At 38.4% G+C, this 19,224-nt stretch overlaps 1 protein-coding gene across 4 annotated transcripts in view; it reads left to right on the top strand.

Annotated features, from left to right (window-relative positions):
* The window catches only part of SMAP1 (small ArfGAP 1), a 198,770-nt gene that overhangs the window by 112,823 nt on the left and 66,723 nt on the right, over positions 1 to 19,224 (top strand). For all 4 annotated transcript variants that reach the window (XM_030809387.1, XM_030809388.1, XM_030809389.1 and 1 more), the window contains 2 exons: positions 3,428 to 3,508; positions 16,501 to 16,581. In XM_030809387.1, coding sequence (XP_030665247.1) covers positions 3,428 to 3,508; positions 16,501 to 16,581 — 162 coding nt within the window. The remainder of the gene's footprint in view (positions 1 to 3,427; positions 3,509 to 16,500; positions 16,582 to 19,224) is intronic.

The raw sequence follows: 19,224 nt of genomic DNA, 5'->3' as shown, positions 1-19,224 counted from the left end.
TGAACTTTCAAAGAACAGTTGCTGAGATTGAGCCTCCTTTTGGTTCTCCTTCTGAGATGCTTCCTTCCTCCTCTTTTCCTGTAACAGTTGAAAATATTTATTAAGACCTGTTGAATGTCAGGTGCTAAAGATGGTGAACAGAATAGAAATAATATCTGCCTCAGGTAACTTTAGTTGAACAAAGAATACTGATAAGTACTAGATTTTTGTAAGACAACATGTGATAAAACTTACATATTAGGGAAATATTATAGGAGGTGCTTACTCCAGGCTCTATAGAGAGATCAAGGAATGCTTTGAATACTTCCCAGAGGAGGCAGTGTTAACTCAAAATTAAAGGATGAGTAGGAACTAATAGAAGCATGGGTTTCTGAAGAAGAGGGACTAGCAAGAGGAAAGGCCCCTAGAGTTCAGAGAAGCAGACTAGAGAAAAGCCGGAAGGAGTCATATATGGCTGGGCAGAGTGTATATGAATGTAGCCAGGGAAGGGAAGAATAGGGAGATAAGGTAGAGATGACACTTGTGGCCTGATTAAGGAGTTTGGACTCTGTCCTTATATAATGTATATAAACTATTCAGGCCTTCTAAGCAGTGATATGTGGTGGTCAGATTTACTTCGAGAATGACATGGTATGGAGAATGGATTTGGAGAGGAGCAAGATTTGGGGCAAGGAGACCAGTTAGGAGGACTAATCCAGAAGATGGATATTGGTGATTTCCTACTAGAGATATAGAAAGAAGACTCGAGTACCTAGCTTTTTCATGTCTCTGTATTTCTTTTCTCCTTTTCACCGCCCTTTTTTCTTCCGTCATTTACCCCCGTGTTCTGTACTGTCACTTGCTTCCAGTTGTCAATATGTTGATATCTGTTTCTTTATTCCTTGCTCACAAAATGTATATTACCCTGTTAATATGACTTTAAAGAGTAACTTTATTGAAATATAATTCATATATAATAAAAGGTAGGTATTTTAAGGTACAGATCAATGAATTTTTACAAATACATATCCTTGTGTAACCACTACCACCACAATCAAGATATAGAACCTTTTCATCACTCCAAAAGGTTTCTTTGTGCCCCTTGCTAGTCAGCCCCCAACCATGGCCTTGGTGACTGATCTGGTTTTTTTAATCACCATAGATTATATTTTCTTTTGTAGAGTTTTATGTGAGTGGTTTCATACACTGTGTACCCTTTTGTGTCTTTCTTCCATTTGTTTCTGATTTGTTATCAATTCACTTGTTCATCTGTCCATTGACTTTCCAAATGTCTTTCTTCTTGAGTAAGTTTGTTTTCTTTCCCAACTGGAACATGGTGTTAAATCATTTATTTTTCTTTTTTCTTTTTTTGTATTAAAATGTGATGTGCATCTGTAATCCCAGCTATCTGGGAGGCTGAGAGGCAGGAGGATCGCTTGAGTTCAGGAGTTTGAGTCCAGCCTGGGTAACATAGAAAGACTCTGTCTCAAAAAAAAAAAAAATGTGGTTATTAAAATAAAAAAGGTTTGTACTTGAGTTCAGGATTCAAGGTTATAGTGAGCTATGATCTTCACACTGTACTCCAGCCTGGGTGACAGAGTGAGACCCTGTCTGAATTTTGTTGTTGTTGTTAAATTACTGATATTTATTGAATAGAATTTTATATTCCTGCTACTGAGTTTTAAAAGTGGCCACATCAGCTTATCATCTTCTCAAATGGAGGACAGGCACTTTTATAATGAATTATCTTGCTGCTTTCTAAGGATTAGTAACTTTTGACATACTCAATGCCCATATTATCTTTTATATTTTTGTTCCACTTTTCATGAGCTTGGGCAAAGAGGTCTTTATGATACAGCTATCTTCTAAAGTGATCTTATGGCTTTTTATTCTTTCTTTTTTTTATTTTTTATTTTTTTGAGACAGAATCTCTCTCTGTCTCCCAGGCTGGAGTGCAGTGGCGTGATCTTGGCTCATTGCAACCTCTGCCTCCCAGGTTCAAGTGATTCTCCTGCCTCAGCCTTCCAAGTAGCTGGGATTACAGGCATACACCACCACACCTGGCTAAATTTTTGTATTTTTAGTAGAGACAGGGTTCACCATGTTGGCCAGGCTGGTCTCGAACTCCTGACCTCAAGTGATCTGCCTGCCTCGGCCTCCCAAAGTGCCTTATTCTTATTTTCTATATAAAGTAGTAATTAGAGATTTCTAGCAAGTAAATATCCAATAGGACAAACCAGTTTTAAGCCAGGCTTTAAGGCTTGGCTTTGACTTTTTTTTTAATGGAAGATCTACATTTTCTTGTGTTGTTTATTTTCTGTCCTGTGTAACTTGCATTAATATTCATTAAGTGGCTAGCTTACACAGTTAGAGCCAACAGTGAGCAAGCAAGGAGAAAAAAATTCCCTAAAGTTTATAGTCTTGTGTTGTGATTCAGGAATTACTGTCATAACTAACTTAATAACAAGCAGATTGAGGGAGGACTTGTCATCTTGCAGTGTTATTTTGACATTACATAATGACCTATCTGTAATAGCACCTTTTAGTTTTAAAAATTCCTCATAGGCACTATTGATATGATAGGGCAATATAGAGATGTCAGTTTTATGGCCCCAAAGATCTATGCATTTTATAAATGTATTTCAGTTACATTTTGGCAGTAAAAGAGCAGGAAGATAATGCTTCCATTAAAGTGATCAACTACGCATGTAGAAATTGGGCAGGAAGATGTGTGAAAAAAGCTTTTAGATGAAACCCATTTTCGTGTATAAATTGCCTGTGCTGCATATATAACTGTCTCATAATGCTTTGGGGTAATTCAGCAAGTATAGCACTGGAAATGGTGTTTGTCTGCTGATCTTAAAGAAGGAAGTGTATAAATTGCTTTATAATAAGTATGCTGCTCAGCTGTTATATTACATTAATCTGCTCTTTTTTTCTCCTAGCTTTTTTTCTGTTTTCTTAAATAGTTGATTAAAATTTTAATTAACTTTTACTATTTCAACTCCGTTTTATTTTTCATTCTTAAAAGTTATAAGTAAAAACAAAAACTCATTTTTGCTCTTCTACTACTTGGGACAGTGTGTCTTCATGTTTCAGAGCATTTGTATTTCAATAGTCACGTTGACTAAAGATGAACTATGAGAGAAGCTTAATTATTTTCCATATACTTTTGGTATGATCTTATCTGACTACATTTTAAATTTTGTATCCTAGTAAAATCCATTTTAAATCATGTATTATTCAGTACGAAATCCTTTTATAAATTTCAAATTGAAATTTTTAAAAAGCAGTACTTATTTCTTGATGCATTGTTTTACTTTATTAATATGCCTCTAAGTGCTTCTATATCTCAAAAATATAGAGGGGTTTTTTCTTTCCTGTGCCTGTCAATTCTCGTTACCTTCTTTTTGTTTTTTCCTCCTGACTTTTCACCTGTACTCCACAGATTTCCTCCTCTGATGCTCCTCTTCAGCCTTTGGTATCCTCTCCTTCTCTGCAAGCTGCTGTTGACAAAAGTAAATTAGAGGTATGGTAATGTTTTAACCAGCTACATTATGTAGTGTTAAATGGTAAATTAACTTCCTTTTGCAGTGTGTCTTTTGGGAACGCTGTAATAGTTGTTGATATTTTGAATGATCCCTAGAATTAAAACAGTAATTTCTAGAATTTTTTTATACCACAGGTATGATTAAAGAACTTTGAATCTATATTTAATTTTAGAATAACTGATTTATTGGTGCCATGGCTGTATCTCAACAGTTAAGAAGCAATTAGTTTTTTGTTGTTGTGCCCATTACTATCTTATACTTACAGGAACATTTAAAAAAATATATTTTCTTTCTATGATTCTGTTGTTAAAAGCACTTAAAGAGAGTTAATGTCAAGTTTCTTTTTTTAAGCAGTAGTAAACATCATACAGATAAAACGTGTATTATGGGATAATGAGTTCAGAATCATGAATGACAACTGTTAGAATGCATTTTGGGTGGAAGTGGTTAGGGTGCAGATACTACCACTATGTATTTTTAAAGTCATCCCTACAAATATTTGAGAGTTTTCATTTCTTTTGACTCTTTACCTATTCTTTTTTGTTACATTGGCCTTAATAAATTAGTTTCAGGCATCCTTTCAACTATCATTTTTTTCCCTTAGACATGGGATAAATGATAAATGGTTGGCTAGATGTGTGGTATACAAAGGCAAGATATAGCCCCTGCCCTCCAGGAGCTTACGGTCTAAGGCAAGAAAACAGATAACTATATAGCCGTTTATAATACAATATATTATGGGCTGTGATTGAGGTATGCTCACTGTACTGCAGTTAATACAGGAGGCATCATTTTGATGCATCTTAGGCTCTGAATAAGCATTAGACATAAGGAAGGATTAGGAAGAATTCCAAATAGGGAAACTAGCCTGTGAAAAAACATATGGGCAAAGTGCAGTGTTTGGGGAGTTGCAAGTAGAATGGCATAACCGAAATATGAGTAGAATGGCAAGGCTCCTCTCTTTCTCATGAAGGAGCCTTCTCATGAGCCCACTGAAGGAGTTTGATTCTGAAGGCTCAGGCACTTTAATGATGAGTTTTAAGCGTTGGGGGGTGGGTGTGACAGGATCAGATTTTCATGTTGTAACACTACTTTACAGGCTCCGTGGGGAGTGAATTTTGTGGTCATGGGACTTAACCTATTATTCTAATCCAGGAATAAAATGAAGGGGACATGTTCCAAAGTAGTAACAGAGGGAATGTAAAAGAGTGTAATTTTTAAATTTTATTTTATTTTATTTTATTTTTTTGAGATGGAGTCTTGCTCTGTTGCCAGGCTGGACTGCAGTGGCGCGATCTCGGCTCACTGCAACCTCCATCTCCTGGGTTCAAGCGATTCTCCTCCCTCAGCCTCCTGAGTAGCTGGGACTACAGGTGTGCACCACCATGCCCAACTAATTTTTGTATTTTTAGTAGAGACGGGGTTTCACCATGTTGGCCAGGAAGGTCTCGATCTCTTGGCCTTGTGATCCACCCGCCTTGGGCTCCCAAAGTGCTGGGATTACAGGCATAAGCCACTGCGCGTGGCCAAGAGAGTGTAATTTTGAGAGGTCTTAAGAAGGTAGCCTATGGGGTTTAGTAATTGATGTCTTGTGGAGGTGCTTTGGGAAGCTTGTGATTTCCAGTTTCTATCTTGAACATCTTAGTAGATGATGGTGCCAGTTAGTGAGACAAGGATACAAGCTGAAAAGAAGGAACAGGTTTGAGCAGAAAAGGAAAGAGGTGAATTAAAAGTTGGACGTGTTAAGTATGAGGTTACTGTGGAACATTGAGGTATTTAGTAGTTGGTTGGATATATGGGTCTAGGCCCAGGGGAAAGAAAAGGGGAAGAGAGTAGTTAGAGAGAGAGAGAAAGCTTAAAAATTTTGGAAACTATGTCTTTATTTTATTTTTATTTATTTATTAATTTTTTTGAGACGGAGTTTCACTCTTGTTGCCCATGTTGGAGTGCAATGGCGCTATCTCAGCTTATTGCAACCTCCCACTGCAACCTCTGCCTCCCGGGTTCAAGCAATTCTTCTGCCTCAGCCTCCCAAGTAGCTGGGATTACAGGCATGCACCACCATGCCTGGCTAATTGTGTATTTTTATAGAGATGGGGTTTCTCCGTGTTGGTCAGGCTGGTCTCGAACTCCCGACCTCAGGTCATCTGCCCACCTCAGCCTCCCAAAGTGCTGGGATTACAGGTGTGAGCCACCGTTCCCGGCCTTATGTCTTTATTTAAATCACTCAAGTATAGTTTGATTATAATGAACCCAGTATGTACTTACCTCCATCTTACTGGACTTGAATGTTTAACCAGTTTTCTTGCACAGGAGGTCAGCTGTTTCACTATGTCACTTGTGCATATAGCCACCAGGTTTCAAGAACACCTATTTTAAAATACAAAATACTGCGGTATTTTGTTCTTGCCGAGAAAATAGTTTAAAACAACTTAGGTTTTCACAGTACTCTTAGATCTTTTAGCAGCTTTTGATTCTATGAATGGGAGTCATCTGTGGGTCAAACTGCTTGATGAGTTTAGAACCCATGCTGTTAATATTACTTTGAAGCCTGTATCCTAATACCACTGCCAGAATCAGAGTAGGTGACAGCTGTATTTTTATTATTGTTATTATACTTTAAGTTCTAAGGTACATGTGCACAATGTGCAGGTTTGATATATAGGTGTACATGTGCCATGTTGGTTTGCTGCACTCATCAACTCATCATTTACATTAGGTCTATCTCCCCCCACCCCACGACAGGCCCTGGTGTGTGATGTTCCCCGCCCTGTGTCCAAGTGATCTCACTGTTCAGTTCCCACCTATGAGTGGAACATGGGGTGTTTGGTTTTCTGTCCTTGTGATAGTTTGCTCAGAATGATGGTTTCCAGCCTCATCCATGTCCCTACAAAGGACATGAACTCTTCCTTTTTATGGCTGCATAGTATTCCATGGTGTTTATGTGCCACATTTTCTTTTCATTTTTTTTCTTTTTTCTTTTTTTTTTTTTTTGAGATGGAGTCTTGCTCTGTCGCCCAGGTCAGAGTGCAGTGGCGTGATCTCAGCTCACTGCAGGCTCTGCCTCCTGGGTTCACGCCATTCTCCTGCCTCAGGCTCCCGAGTAGCTGGGACTACAGGTGCCCACCACCATGCCTGGCTAATTTTTTGTATTTTTAGTAGAGATGGGGTTTCACCGTGTTAGCCAGAATGGTCTCGATCTCCTGACCTCGATGCCACATTTTCTTAATCCAGTCTGTCATTGATGGACATTTGGGTTGTTTCCAAGTCTTTGCTATTGTGAATAGTGCTGCAGTAAACATACATGTGCTGCATGTGTCTTGACAGCTGTATTTTTACAGCTGAATTCCGGTGTTAAAGAGTATCAAGTCATGCTCTCCCTCTAGTAAATGTAGCAAGCAAATTTGATTTGTTTTTAGTGATTTCATATGTGCCCACCAATCACGGTGATTAGGAAGTCAAACTTCTTTCCTACTCATGACAATGGCCTTCTTGAGAAATAACTGTCTTCACCTGTGCTGGCTGCTCTAACAATATACCATAGATTGAGTAGCGTATAAACAACAAAAATTTACTTCTCACAGTTCTGGAGGCTGGAAAGACAAAGATCAAGTCTCCAGCAGATTCTGTGTCTTGTGAAGGGTCCACTTTCTGGTTCATAAAACGATACATCTTTGTTCATAACGATACATCTAGTGGGAAAGGGCAGGAAATCTCTCTGGGGACTTTTTAATAAGGATGTGAATCCTATTCATGAAGGTTTCATCCTCATGACTTAATCATTTCCCAAAGGCCCCACCTCCTAATAATATCACATTGGGGATTAGGTTTTAACATGTGAATTTTGGGGTGGACACAAACATTCAAACCATAGCAATAACTAATAGCTCTGAGAGGTTAGGGAGCAACTCATTCTCAACATATTTTTTTTCCTTTTTTTTTTCTTTTTTGAGATGGAGTTTTGCTCTTGTCGCCCAGGCTGGAGTGCAATGGCATGGTCTGAGCTCACTGCAACCTCTGCCTCCTGGATTCAAGTGATTCTCCTGCCTCAGCCTCCCAAGTAGCTGGGATTATGGGTGCCTGCCACCATGCCCAGCTAATTTTTGTATTTTTAGTAGAGACAGGGTTTCATCATGTTGGTCAGGCTGGTCTCGAACTTCTGATCTCAGGTGATATGCCTGCCTCGGCCTCCCGAAGTGCTGGGATTATAGGCATGAGCCACCGTGCCCGGCCTCATTCTCAACATATTAATGAAAATGTTCTGTTACATTGCTTTCTGCACCATAGTTTACTACGAATATATAGAAAACATTTTATAATATATATAAAATTTTTGCACATCCTATTTATTCTTTACTAATAAAGTGGGGATACTATTACTAACTTCATAAAGTTGTTGTGAGGATTAAAAGAGCCAAAACAGTGCCTGGCACATAGTAATGGTTCAGAAAGTATTAGCTGTTACTGTAAGGAATAATAACAGCAATAATAAATAGCAAAGCTCCACTGGACCACAGTTAGTAGTGAGACTTGGAAGTTTGGGCTCCATAGTCCCTCAGTCCTACTACTAGCTTTGATTAACTGTGTTGCTTTGGGCATTACTTCTTAAGATTTTGTTTCTTCATTTGTAAGATGACAGTAGGTAAAGTTTTTGTTTCAGAAAATTGTTGCAAAGATTAAATTAGACAATAAGGTGCTTATCACCTGGCCCATAGGAAGCACTTAATAAGTGGTAGTTGTGTTTTGGAAATGAAGGTTTTGATTTGGGAAATGGTTGAGTCAGCAGTAGGTAATGTTTCTAGTTATCCTTAAAGGGTTACATCTTCCATCCAGTATAAAGCCCAGGCACTTGAGTAGATATGAAGATCTTTTTTGAGAACTATCCCAACTTTCTAGATGGTCTTCTGTCTGTGCTAGACTATGTTAATATCCTTAATGTTCAAGGGAGAATGTCACTTTTGACATATGCTCGTCTGGTAACTAAAGCATATAGATTACTCTTCAGGTTTTAGCACAAGTTCAACTTTATGTTGACTTTTATCCTGTTCCTGAACAGCATTATTGAAACATAATTTTAGAGAATCCTAGTCTAAAGGAGCCTGAGATATAAACTGTCCAGATTCTGGAAATTCTATCCATGTATTCTTCTTTTGTTGCAAAGCAATATACCAATAGTTTGTTAGCTTTGTCCTCTACTTAAATGCTTTCACCAATTGGTGAATTACTATTACAACACTTACTGCCTTTTATTAATGCCTAATAAAAGGTTAAAAAGAGAAATGCTTTAGAATTTCTCTCGTCTTAAAATTGCAGTTGAAGACATTGCTTATTCACTCCCCAAATACAAAGATCTTTGCTATGAATTTCTTTTAAAATTTTGAACTAAGATGTAAGTTTTTCCTTTCCTCTTTTTAAAATCACACAACAAACACTAAAATTATAATGTGCCGTATTTGTGTAGTGCTTTATGGTTTGCAAAGTTGCTTTCTAGGTTCTTAGTGCCTTTTACTTTTTCTTTTTAGTGCTGAAATGCACTTTAAATATATATCTAGTTTAATACTTACAAGACTATCACTGTGTAATGAATATTGAAACTCAATGTTATTACCACTTTGAAAGTTCCCATGTGACTCTGTTCCTAAATAACCTAATCCCTTCTCCTTAAAGGTAATTAACATCCTGATTTTTATCATTATTGTCTTTACTTTTTTGCTTTTTAAAATAGTTTTATACTAGTGTGTACCCTCCCAAACATCATATTTTTGCCTGTTTTTGAACTTTATGTGAATGGTTGCAAAGCCCTTTGAACTTTTATTATTTCTCTCACATTATGGCCTGGGAATTGCCAATATTATCTTTCCTGATTTACAAATGGCAGATTTACTTTGACAGAGGTTGCATCAGACACCATTTTAAAGGCATAGGTACAAATGCAGCCTTTAGGTATTTTGAGTAAGTTCTGCATGTTTATCATGCTGCCTTCCCTAGGTTCATCAGTTTATCTTTTCTTTTTTTGCTGCCAGGAAACTAAGGGCCAGGTTAGTGTTTAGTTACAGTAGACTTTCAGTTCTCAGTTTCTAGTCATCTCTTTCCTCTAAATGCCTTATGAATGCTCTTTGTTTAATCTCTTTTCATTTTCCTCTTTTGCCCTTAAGATTTATTGTTGATACTTTTAATCCTTAAGTTTTTAACATTATATCTAATCCTTATTGGAAATGCAAATAGTGAATATCATAATGCCATTTATACTTTACTGCCTTATACTCGTCAGTTGGCTGTGGTCCCCAAGCACTATCTTGAACATTTTTTTTTCATGAGAAAATCACTGTATTTAACCGCCCCCTTTTTTTTATCGTACTTTAAGTTTTAGGGTACATGTGCACAATGTGCAGGTTTGTTACATACGTATCCATGTGCCATGTTTCTGTGCTGCACCCGTTAACTCGTCACTTAGCATTAGGTGTATCTCCTAATGCTATCCCTCCCCCCCTCCCCCCACCCCACAAGAGTCCCCGGAGTGTGATGTTTCCCTTCCTGTGTCCATGTGTTCTCATTGTTCAATTCCCACCTATGAGTGAGAACATGCGGTGTTTGGATTTTTGTCCTTGCGATAGTTTACTGAGAATGATGATTTCCAGTTTCATCCATGTCCCTACAAAGGACATGAACTCATCATTTTTTATGGCTGTGTAGTATTCCATGGTGTATATGTGCCACATTTTCTTAATCCAGTCTATCGTTGTTGGACATTTGGGTTGGTTCCAACTCTTTGCTATTGTGAATAGTGCCACAATAAACATACATGTGCATGTGTCTTTATAGCAGCATGATTTATAGTCCTTTGGGTATATACCCAGTAATGGGATGGCTGGGTCAAATGGTATTTCTAGTTCTAGATCCCTGAGGAATGGCCACACTGACTTCCACAATGGTTGAACTAGTTTACAGTCCCACCAACAGTGTAAAAGTGTTCCTATTTCTCCACATCCTCTCCAGCACCTGTTGTTTCCTGACTTTTTAATGATGGCCATTCTAACTGGTGTGAGATGGTATCTCATTGTGCTTCTGATTTGCATTTCTCTGATGGGCAGTGATGATGAGCATTTTTTCATGTGTTTTTTGGCTGCATAAATGTCTTCTTTTGAGAAGTGTTTGTTCATGTCTTTTGCCCACTTTTTGATGGGGTTGTTTGTTTTTTTCTTGTAAATTTGTTTGAGTTCATTGTAGATTCTGGATATTAGCCCTTTGTCAGATGAGTAGGTTGCGAAAATTTTCTCCCATTTTGTAGGTTGCCTGTTCACTCTGATGGTAGTTTCTTTTGCTGTGCAGAAGCTCTTTAGTTTAATTAGATCCCATTTGTCAATTTTGGCTTTTGTTGCCATTGCTTTTGGTGCTTTAGACATGAAGTCCTTGCCCACGCCTATGTCCTGAATGGTAATGCCTAGGTTTTCTTCTAGGGTTTCTATGGTTTTAGGTCTAACCTGTAAGCCTTTAATCCATCTTGAATTAATTTTTGTATAATGTGTAAGGAAGGGATCCAGTTTCAGCTTTCTACATATGGCTAGCCAGTTTTCCCAGCACTATTGATTAAATAGGGAATCCTTTCCCCATTTCTTGTTTTTGTCAGGTTTGTCAAAGATCAGATAGTTGTAGATATGCGGCGTTATTTCTGAGTGCTCTGTTCTGTTCCATTGATCTATGTCTCTGTTTTGGTACCAGTACCATGCTGTTTTGGTTACTGTAGCCTTGTAGTATAGTTTGAAGTCAGGTAGCATGATGCCTCCAGCTTTGTTTTTCTGGCTTAGGATTGACTTGGCTATGCAGGCTCTTTTTTGGTTCCATATGAACTTTAAAGTAGTTTTCTCGAATTCTGTGAAGAAAGTCATTGGTAGCTTGATGGGGATGGCACTGAATCTATAAATTACCTTGGGCAGTATGGCCATTTTCATGATATTGATTATTCCAACCCATGAGCATGGAATGTTCTTCCATTTGTTTGTATCCTCTTTTATTTCATTGAGCAGTGGTTTGTAGTTCTCCTTGAAGAGGTCCTTCACATCCCTTGTAAGTTGGATTCCTAGGTATTTTATTCTCTTTGAAGCAATTGTGAATGGCAGTTCACTCATGATTTGGCTCTCTGTTTGTCTGTTATTGCTGTATAAGAATGCTTGTGATTCTTGTACATTGATTTTGTATCCTGAGACTTTGCTGAAGTTGCTTATCAGCTTAAGGAGATTTTGGGCTGAGACAGTGGGGTTTTCTAGATATACAATCATGTCACCTGCAAACAGGGACAATTTGACTTCCTCTTTTCCTAATTGAATACCTTTTCTTTCCTTCTGCTGCCTAATTGCCCTGGCCAGAACTTCCAACACTATGTTGAATAGGAATGGTGAGAGAAGGCATCCCTGTCTTGTGCCAGTTTTCAAAGGGAATGCTTCCAGTTTTTGCCCATTCAGTATGATACTGGTTTGTCATAAATAGCTCTCATTATTTTGAGATACATCCCATCAATACCTAATTTATTGAGAGTTTTTGGCATGAAGCGTTGTTGAATTTTGTCAAAGGCCTTTTCTGCATCTATTGAGATAATCATGTGGTTTTTGTCTTTGGTTCTGTTTATATGCTGGATTACATTTATTGATTTGCATATGTTGAACCAGCCTTGCATCCCAGGAATGAAGCCCACTTGATCATGGTGGATAAACTTTTTGATGTGCTGCTGGATTCGGTTTGCCAGTATTTTATTGAGGATTTTTGCATCAATGTTCATCAAGGATATTGGTCTGAAATTCTCTTTTTTGGTTATGTCTCTGCCCGGCTTTGGTATCAGGATGATGTTGGCCTCATAAAATGAGTTAGGGAGGATTCCCTCTTTTCCTATTGATTGGAATAGTTTCAGAAGGAATGGTACCAGTTCCTCCTTGTACCTCTGGTAGAATTCGGCTGTGAATCCATCAGGTCCTGGACTCTTTTTGGTTGGTAAGCTATTGATTATTGCCACAATTTCAGAGCCTGTTATTGGTCTATTCAGAGATTCAACTTCCTCCTTGTTTAGTCTTGGGAGGGTGTGTTTGTCGAGAAATTTATCCATTTCTTCCAGATTTTCTAGTTTATTTGCATAGAGGTGTTTGTAGTATTCTCTGATGGTAGATTGTATTTCTGTGGGATGAGTGGTGATATCTCCTTTATCATTTTTTATTGCATCTATTTGATTCTTCTCTCTTTTCTTTTATTAGTCTTGCTAGCGGTCTATCAATTTTGTTGATCTTTTCAAAAAACCAGCTCCTGGATTCATTAATTTTTTGAAGGGTTTTTTGTGTCTCTATTTCCTTCAGTTCTGCTCTGATTTTAGTTATTTCTTGCCCTCTGCTAGCTTTTGAATGTGTTTGCTCTTGCTTTTCTAGTTCTTTTAATTGTGATGTTAGGGTGTCAATTTTGGATCATTTAGTGCTATAAATTTCCCTCTACATACTGCTTTGAATGTGTCCCAGAGATTCTGGTATGTTGTGTCTTTGTTCTCGTTGGTTTCAAAGAACATCTTTATTTCTGCCTTCATTTTGTTATGTACCCAATAGTCATTCAGGAGCAGGTTGTTCAGTTTCCATGTAGTTGAGCGGTTTTGAGTGAGTTTCTTAATCCTGAGTTCTAGTTTGATTGCACTGTGGTCTGAGAGACAGTTTGTTATAATTTCTGTTCTTTTACATTTGCTGAGGAGAGCTTTACTTCCAACTATGTGGTCAATTTTGGAATAGGTGTGGTGTGGTGCTGAAAAAAATGTATATTCTGTTGATTTGGGGTGGAGAGTTCTGTAGATGTCTATTAGGTCCACTTGGTGCAGAGCTGAGTTCAATTCCTGGGTATCCTTGTTAACTTTCTGTCTCGTTGATCTATCTAATGTTGACAGTGGGGTGTTAAATCTCCCATTATTATTGTGTGGTAGTCTAAGTCTCTTTGTAGGTCACTCAGGACTTGCTTTATGAATGTGGGTGCTCCTGTATTGGGTGCATATATATTTAGGATAGTTAGCTCTTCTTGTTGAATTGATCCCTTTACCATTATGTAATGGCCTTCTTTGTCTCTTTTGATCTTTGTTTAAAGTCTGTTTTATCACAGACTAGGATTGCAACCCCTGCCTTTTTTTGTTTTCTATTTGCTTGGTAGATCATCCTCCATCCTTTTATTTTGATCCTTTATGTGTCTCTGCAGGTGAGATGGGTTTCCTGAATACAGGACACTGATGGGTCTTGACTCTTTATCCAATATGCCAGTCTGTGTCTTTTAATTGGAGCATTTAGTCCACTTACATTTAAAGTTAATATTGTTATGTGTGAATTTGATCCTGTCATTATGATGTTAGCTGGTTATTTTGCTTGTTAGTTGATGCAGTTTCTTCCTAGCCTCGATAGTCTTTACAATTTTTCATGATTTTGCAGTGGCTGGTACCAGTTGTTCCTTTCCATGTTTAGTGCTTCCTTCAGGAGCTCTTTTAGGGCAGGCCTGGTGGTGACAAAATGTCTCCACATTTGCTTGTCTGTAAAGCATTTTATTTCTCTTTCACTTATGAAGCTTAGTTTGGCTGGATATGAGATTCTGGGTTGAAAATTCTTTTCTTGAAGAATGTTGAATATTGGCCCCTACTCTCTTCTGGCTTGTAGAGTTTCTGCCGAGGGATCAGCTCTTAGTCTGATGGGCTTCCCTTTGTGGGTAACCTGACCTTTCTCTCTGGCTGCTCTTAACATTTTTTCCTTAATTTCAACTTTGGTGAATCTGACAATTATGTATCTTGGAGTTGCCCTTCTCAAGGAGTATCTTTGTGGCGTTCTCTGTATTTCCTGAATCTGAATGCTGGCCTGCCTTGCTAGATTGGGGAAGTTCTCCTGGATAATATCTTGCAGAGTGTTTTCCAACTTGGTTCCAATCTCCCCGTCACTTTGAGGTACACCAATCAGTTGTAGGTTTGGTCTTTTCACATAGTCCCAAATTTCTTGGAGGCTTTGTTCATTTCTTTTTATTCTTTTTTCTCAAGACTTCCCTTCTCGCTTCATTTCATTCATTTCATCTTCCATCACTGATACCCTTTCTTCCATTTGATCGCATCGGTCTTGAGGCTTCTGCATTCTTCACGTAGTTCTCGAGCCTTGGCTTTCAGCTCCATCAGCTCCTTTTAGCACTTCCCTGTATTGGTTATTCTAGTTATACGTTCGTCTAATTCTTTTTAACTTGTTTGCCTTTGGCTTGAATTTCCTCCTGTACCTCAGAGTAGTTTGATCATCTGAAGCCTTCTTCTCTCAACCCGTCAAAGTCATCCTCCGTCCAGCTTTGTTCCGTTGCTGGTGAGGAACTGTGTTCCTTTGGAGGAGGAGAGGTGCTCTGGTTTTTAGAGTTTCCAGTTTTTCTGCTCTCTTTTTTCCCCATCTTTGTGGTTTTATCTACTTTTGGTCTTTGATGATGGTGTTGTACAGATGGGTTTTTGGTGTGGATGTCCTTTCTGTTTGTTAGTTTTCCTTCTACCAGACAGGACCTTCAGCTGCAGGTCTGTTGGAGTTTGCTGGAGGTCCACTCCAGACCCTGTTTGCCTGGGTGTCAGCAGCGGTGGCTGCTGAACAGCGGATTTTCGTGAACCGTGAATGCTGCTGTCTGATGGTTCCTCTGGAAGTTTTGTCTCAGAGGAGTACCCGGCCGAGTGAGGTGTCAGTCTGCCCCGACTAGGGGGTGCCTCCCAGTTAGGCTGCTTGGGGGTCAGGGACCCACTTGAGGAGGCAGTCTGCCTTTTCTCAGATCTCTAGCTGCGTGCTGGGAGAACCACTGCTCTCTTCAAAGCTGTCAGTCAGGGACATTTATGTCTGTAGAGGTTACTGCTGTCTTTTTGTTTGTCTGTGCCCTGCCCCCAGAGGTGGAGCCTACAGAGGGAGGCAGGCCTCTTTGAGCTGTGGTGGGCTCCACCCAGTTCGAGCTTCCTAGCTGCTTTGTTTACCTAATCAAGCCTGGGCAATGGCAGGCGCCCCTCCCCGAGCCTGGCTATGGCCTTGTAGTTTGATCTCAGACTGCTGTGCCGCAATCAGCAAGACTCCGTGGGCGTAGGACCCTCCGAGCCGGATGTGGGATTTAATCTCCTGGTGTGCCGTTTTTTAAGCCCTTTGGAGAAGGGCAATATTAGGGTGGGAGTGACCCGATTTTCCAGGTGCCATCTGTCTCCCTTTCTTTGACTGGGAAAGGGAACTCTCTGACCCCTTGTGCTTCCCGAGTGAGGCAATACCTTGCCCTGCTTCGACTTGCGCATGGTGTGCTGCACCCACTGTCCTGCACCCACTGTCTGGCACTCCCTAGTGAGATGAACCCATTACCTCAGATGGAAATGCAGAAATCACCCGTCTTCTGCGTCACTCACGCTGGGAGCTGTAGACCAGAGCTGTTCCTATTCGGCCATCTTGGCTCTCCATCCTTACCCCTTTTTTTTAAAGCAAAATCTGTAATAATGGACTGAAGATATTTTGTGATTAAAAAAAGCTGATTTTATAGTCTTCCCCTTATATTTGCCTATTATAATTTATCTTTGTGTAATAAAGAAGTCTGTTCTACCACTTAGCTTTTTTTTTTTTCATTCAAAATTCAATTTTGTGATTGCTGTTAGGAAGTCTAACCTAATAAAAGGATATAGTGAGAATTAATTCAATGCAGATCTCATTTATTTAAAACAAACACGAAACCCTACTATATCAAAGAAGTTCTAAATTGTCTACCACTGTGCCTCTGTCTTAATTTTTTAACAGATATTCTTTAGTGTCATCAGCATATAACCTCAATGAGAATATGAATTTACTGTTTATTATATTTCAGTAGCACATAGATATTGTAATTACTGAATATTTCTACCTTTTTCAAATGATGACTCAAACTAATAAAGATGAGTGAAAAAATGCCATTTTTTAAAAAAGTAAACTTATCAAAACTTTGGGCTGTGTTTTAGAAAGAAAAGGAAAAAAAAAAGGAAGAGAAAAAGAGAGAAAAGGAGCCAGAAAAGCCAGCAAAACCACTTACAGCTGAAAAGGTAAAATTCTTTTTTTAAAAATAATCTATTAGGATTACCATTTTATTTGTATACTTATATATTAGTGACTTTCTGGATATTTATAATATATAAATAATCATTATTTTCAACAAACAGTTGTTGAGTGAATGCTGTGTGCTCAGCATGTCCTTCTAGCTTGTCTCTGTATTATTTGTAGTCAAGTATCTATATGTGTGGGTATAAACCATCTGAGTTCCTTGGAGACAGGTATTCTGTGAATGACATAGAAAATGGTGTTTTTAGCTTTCATACACAATCAGTCTTAGAAGACTTAGAATTTTAGAGAATGAAGAGAACATAAATGAAAGGGACTTCAGAAAAGACTCTGTGCTTAAGGGTAGCCTTTGAGCTACCTCTTAAAACATAGGTAGGATTAAAGTGGAAGATAGGGGTACATGTTGAAGAGAGCAGCCTGAAGAATGTATGAAAATTGTAAATAAAATGTTTAGAAAAATAGTAAATTTGAAGAAAGGGATTTGTCTATGTATAGAAAGTCGTGAAAAATAAGACCAGAGTGGTAGATTGAACTCAAATTGTAGATGTTTATTCTTTTGAGGGGAGGAAAGGCTGTGAGCAGCACTTCAAATTGTAAAGCACATGGTACTCCTAATTCAGAAGGGTTTTTTGAAAATTATTTTAGCAGTGATATGCAGGATAGATGTGATTAGGCGAACTAGAGCTTGTGAGAACGTTGTGCTTTGTAAAGGGATTGGTTAAATATTTATGGTGGCTTGGCTTTGAATGCATTTCATCATAAGAGCATGGAATCATACTAAGAATTGTCAGTAAAGGGAGCATCCTTGATTTTAGTTGTTGAAATTTTAAGAATCAACTTTATTGAGGCATAAAAGGGATACTGCAAAGTACATCCATTTAAAGTATGTAATAGAAGTACTGTATATAAGAAAGAAGATCCATTCTGCTGTTCAACATTTGGATTATATACAGGTTTTAACTATTCTAAATAATGCTGGTTTGAAACTTTTGTATATGGGATCTAAGCTTGTATGTTTTTAGGGTGACTTAGTAGTGGAATTTCTGCATCATAAAGTATGTGCATCTTGAAGTTTACTGGATAATGTCAAACTTTTTTCCAAAGTGTATACCAAAGGTACTCTTACCGTCAAAGTAATTTCACATTCTCTGTAACACAGTATTGTCAGTCAGGGATTTTAGCATTTGCAATATGGTGAGTATGTAATGGTATCTCATTAAATTTTTACTGTTCATTTTCTTGACTACAAAATGAGGCCCAGTGCCTTTTCATGTCTTTTTTGCCTTCTTTTTTTCACTATAGCTTCATTTATTTTACATTTAAAAAATGAAAATAATACATGTGATAATAAGGCACGTATTTTTTAAAAAGTGAAACTTTAAATAGGGTGTGATGGTGCACCTCTGTAGTCCCCAGCTACTTGGGAAGCTGAGGTGGGAGGATTACTTGAACCCAGGAGTTTGAGGCTGCAGTGTGCTATGATCATACCTGTGAATAGCCACTGCACTCTAGCATGGGTAACACAGCAAGACAGCCTTTTAAAAAAAAATACAGAAGGGAATAAAAAGCAAAAATCTTCCTTTTCATAGGCTTGGTTCAGGTCTTTTGCCTATTTTTCTGTTGGATTGCCTGCTTTCCCTCATTGATTTGTAGCTCTCTATACACATATACCTAACGTATGGGAGATACTAGTCCTTTTTCAGTTAAGTGTTTGCAAATACCTTATTTCTTCATTGTGTCTAATTTTGTTTCTGTTTTAATTTTAATTCTTTTATTATTATACTTTAAGTTCTAGGGTACATGTGCACAGCGTGCAGGTTTGTTACACAGGTATACATGTGCCATGTTGGTTTGCTGCACCCATCAACTCGTCATTTACATTAGGTATATCTCCTAATGCTCTCCCTCCCCCAGCCCCCCACCCCCTGACAGGCTCCGGTGTGTGATGTTCCCTACCCTGTGTCCAAGTGATCTTATTGTTCAATTCCCACCTATGAGTGAGAACATGTGGTGTTTGGCTTTCTGTCCTTGTGATAGTTTGCTGAGAATGATGGTTTCCAGCTTCATCCATGTCCCTGCGAAGGACATGAACTTGTCCTTTTGTTATGACTGTGTAGTATTCCATGGTGTATATGTGCCACATTTTCTTAATCCAGTCTATCATTGATGGACATTTGGGTTGGTTTGAAGTCTTTGCTATTGTGAATAGTGCCACAATAAACATACATGTGCATGTGTCTTTATAGTAGCATGATTTATAATCCTTTGGGTATATACTCAGTAATGGGATGGCTGGGTCAAATGGTATTTCTAGTTCTAGATCCCTGAGGAATCGCCACATTATCTTCCACAATGGTTGAACTAATTTATACTACCACCAACAGTGTAAAAGCATTCTTGTTTTCTCCACATCCTCTCCAACATCTGTTGCTTCCTGACTTTTTAATGATCGCGATTCTACCTGGCGTGAGATGGTATTTCATTGTGGTTTTGATTTGCATTTGTCTGATGACCAGTGATGGTGAGCATGTTTTCATGTGTCTGTTGGCTGCATAAATGTCTTCTTTTGAGAAGTGTCCGTTCATATCCTTTGCCCACTTTTTGATGTGGTTTTTTTCTTGTAAATT

This window comes from Nomascus leucogenys, chromosome 3, assembly GCF_006542625.1.
Source record: "Nomascus leucogenys isolate Asia chromosome 3, Asia_NLE_v1, whole genome shotgun sequence".
In the NCBI taxonomy this organism is placed as follows: Eukaryota; Metazoa; Chordata; class Mammalia; order Primates; family Hylobatidae; genus Nomascus; species Nomascus leucogenys.
Note: the sequence above shows the minus strand (reverse complement) of the source record. Positions and strands in the feature narration are given on the sequence as shown.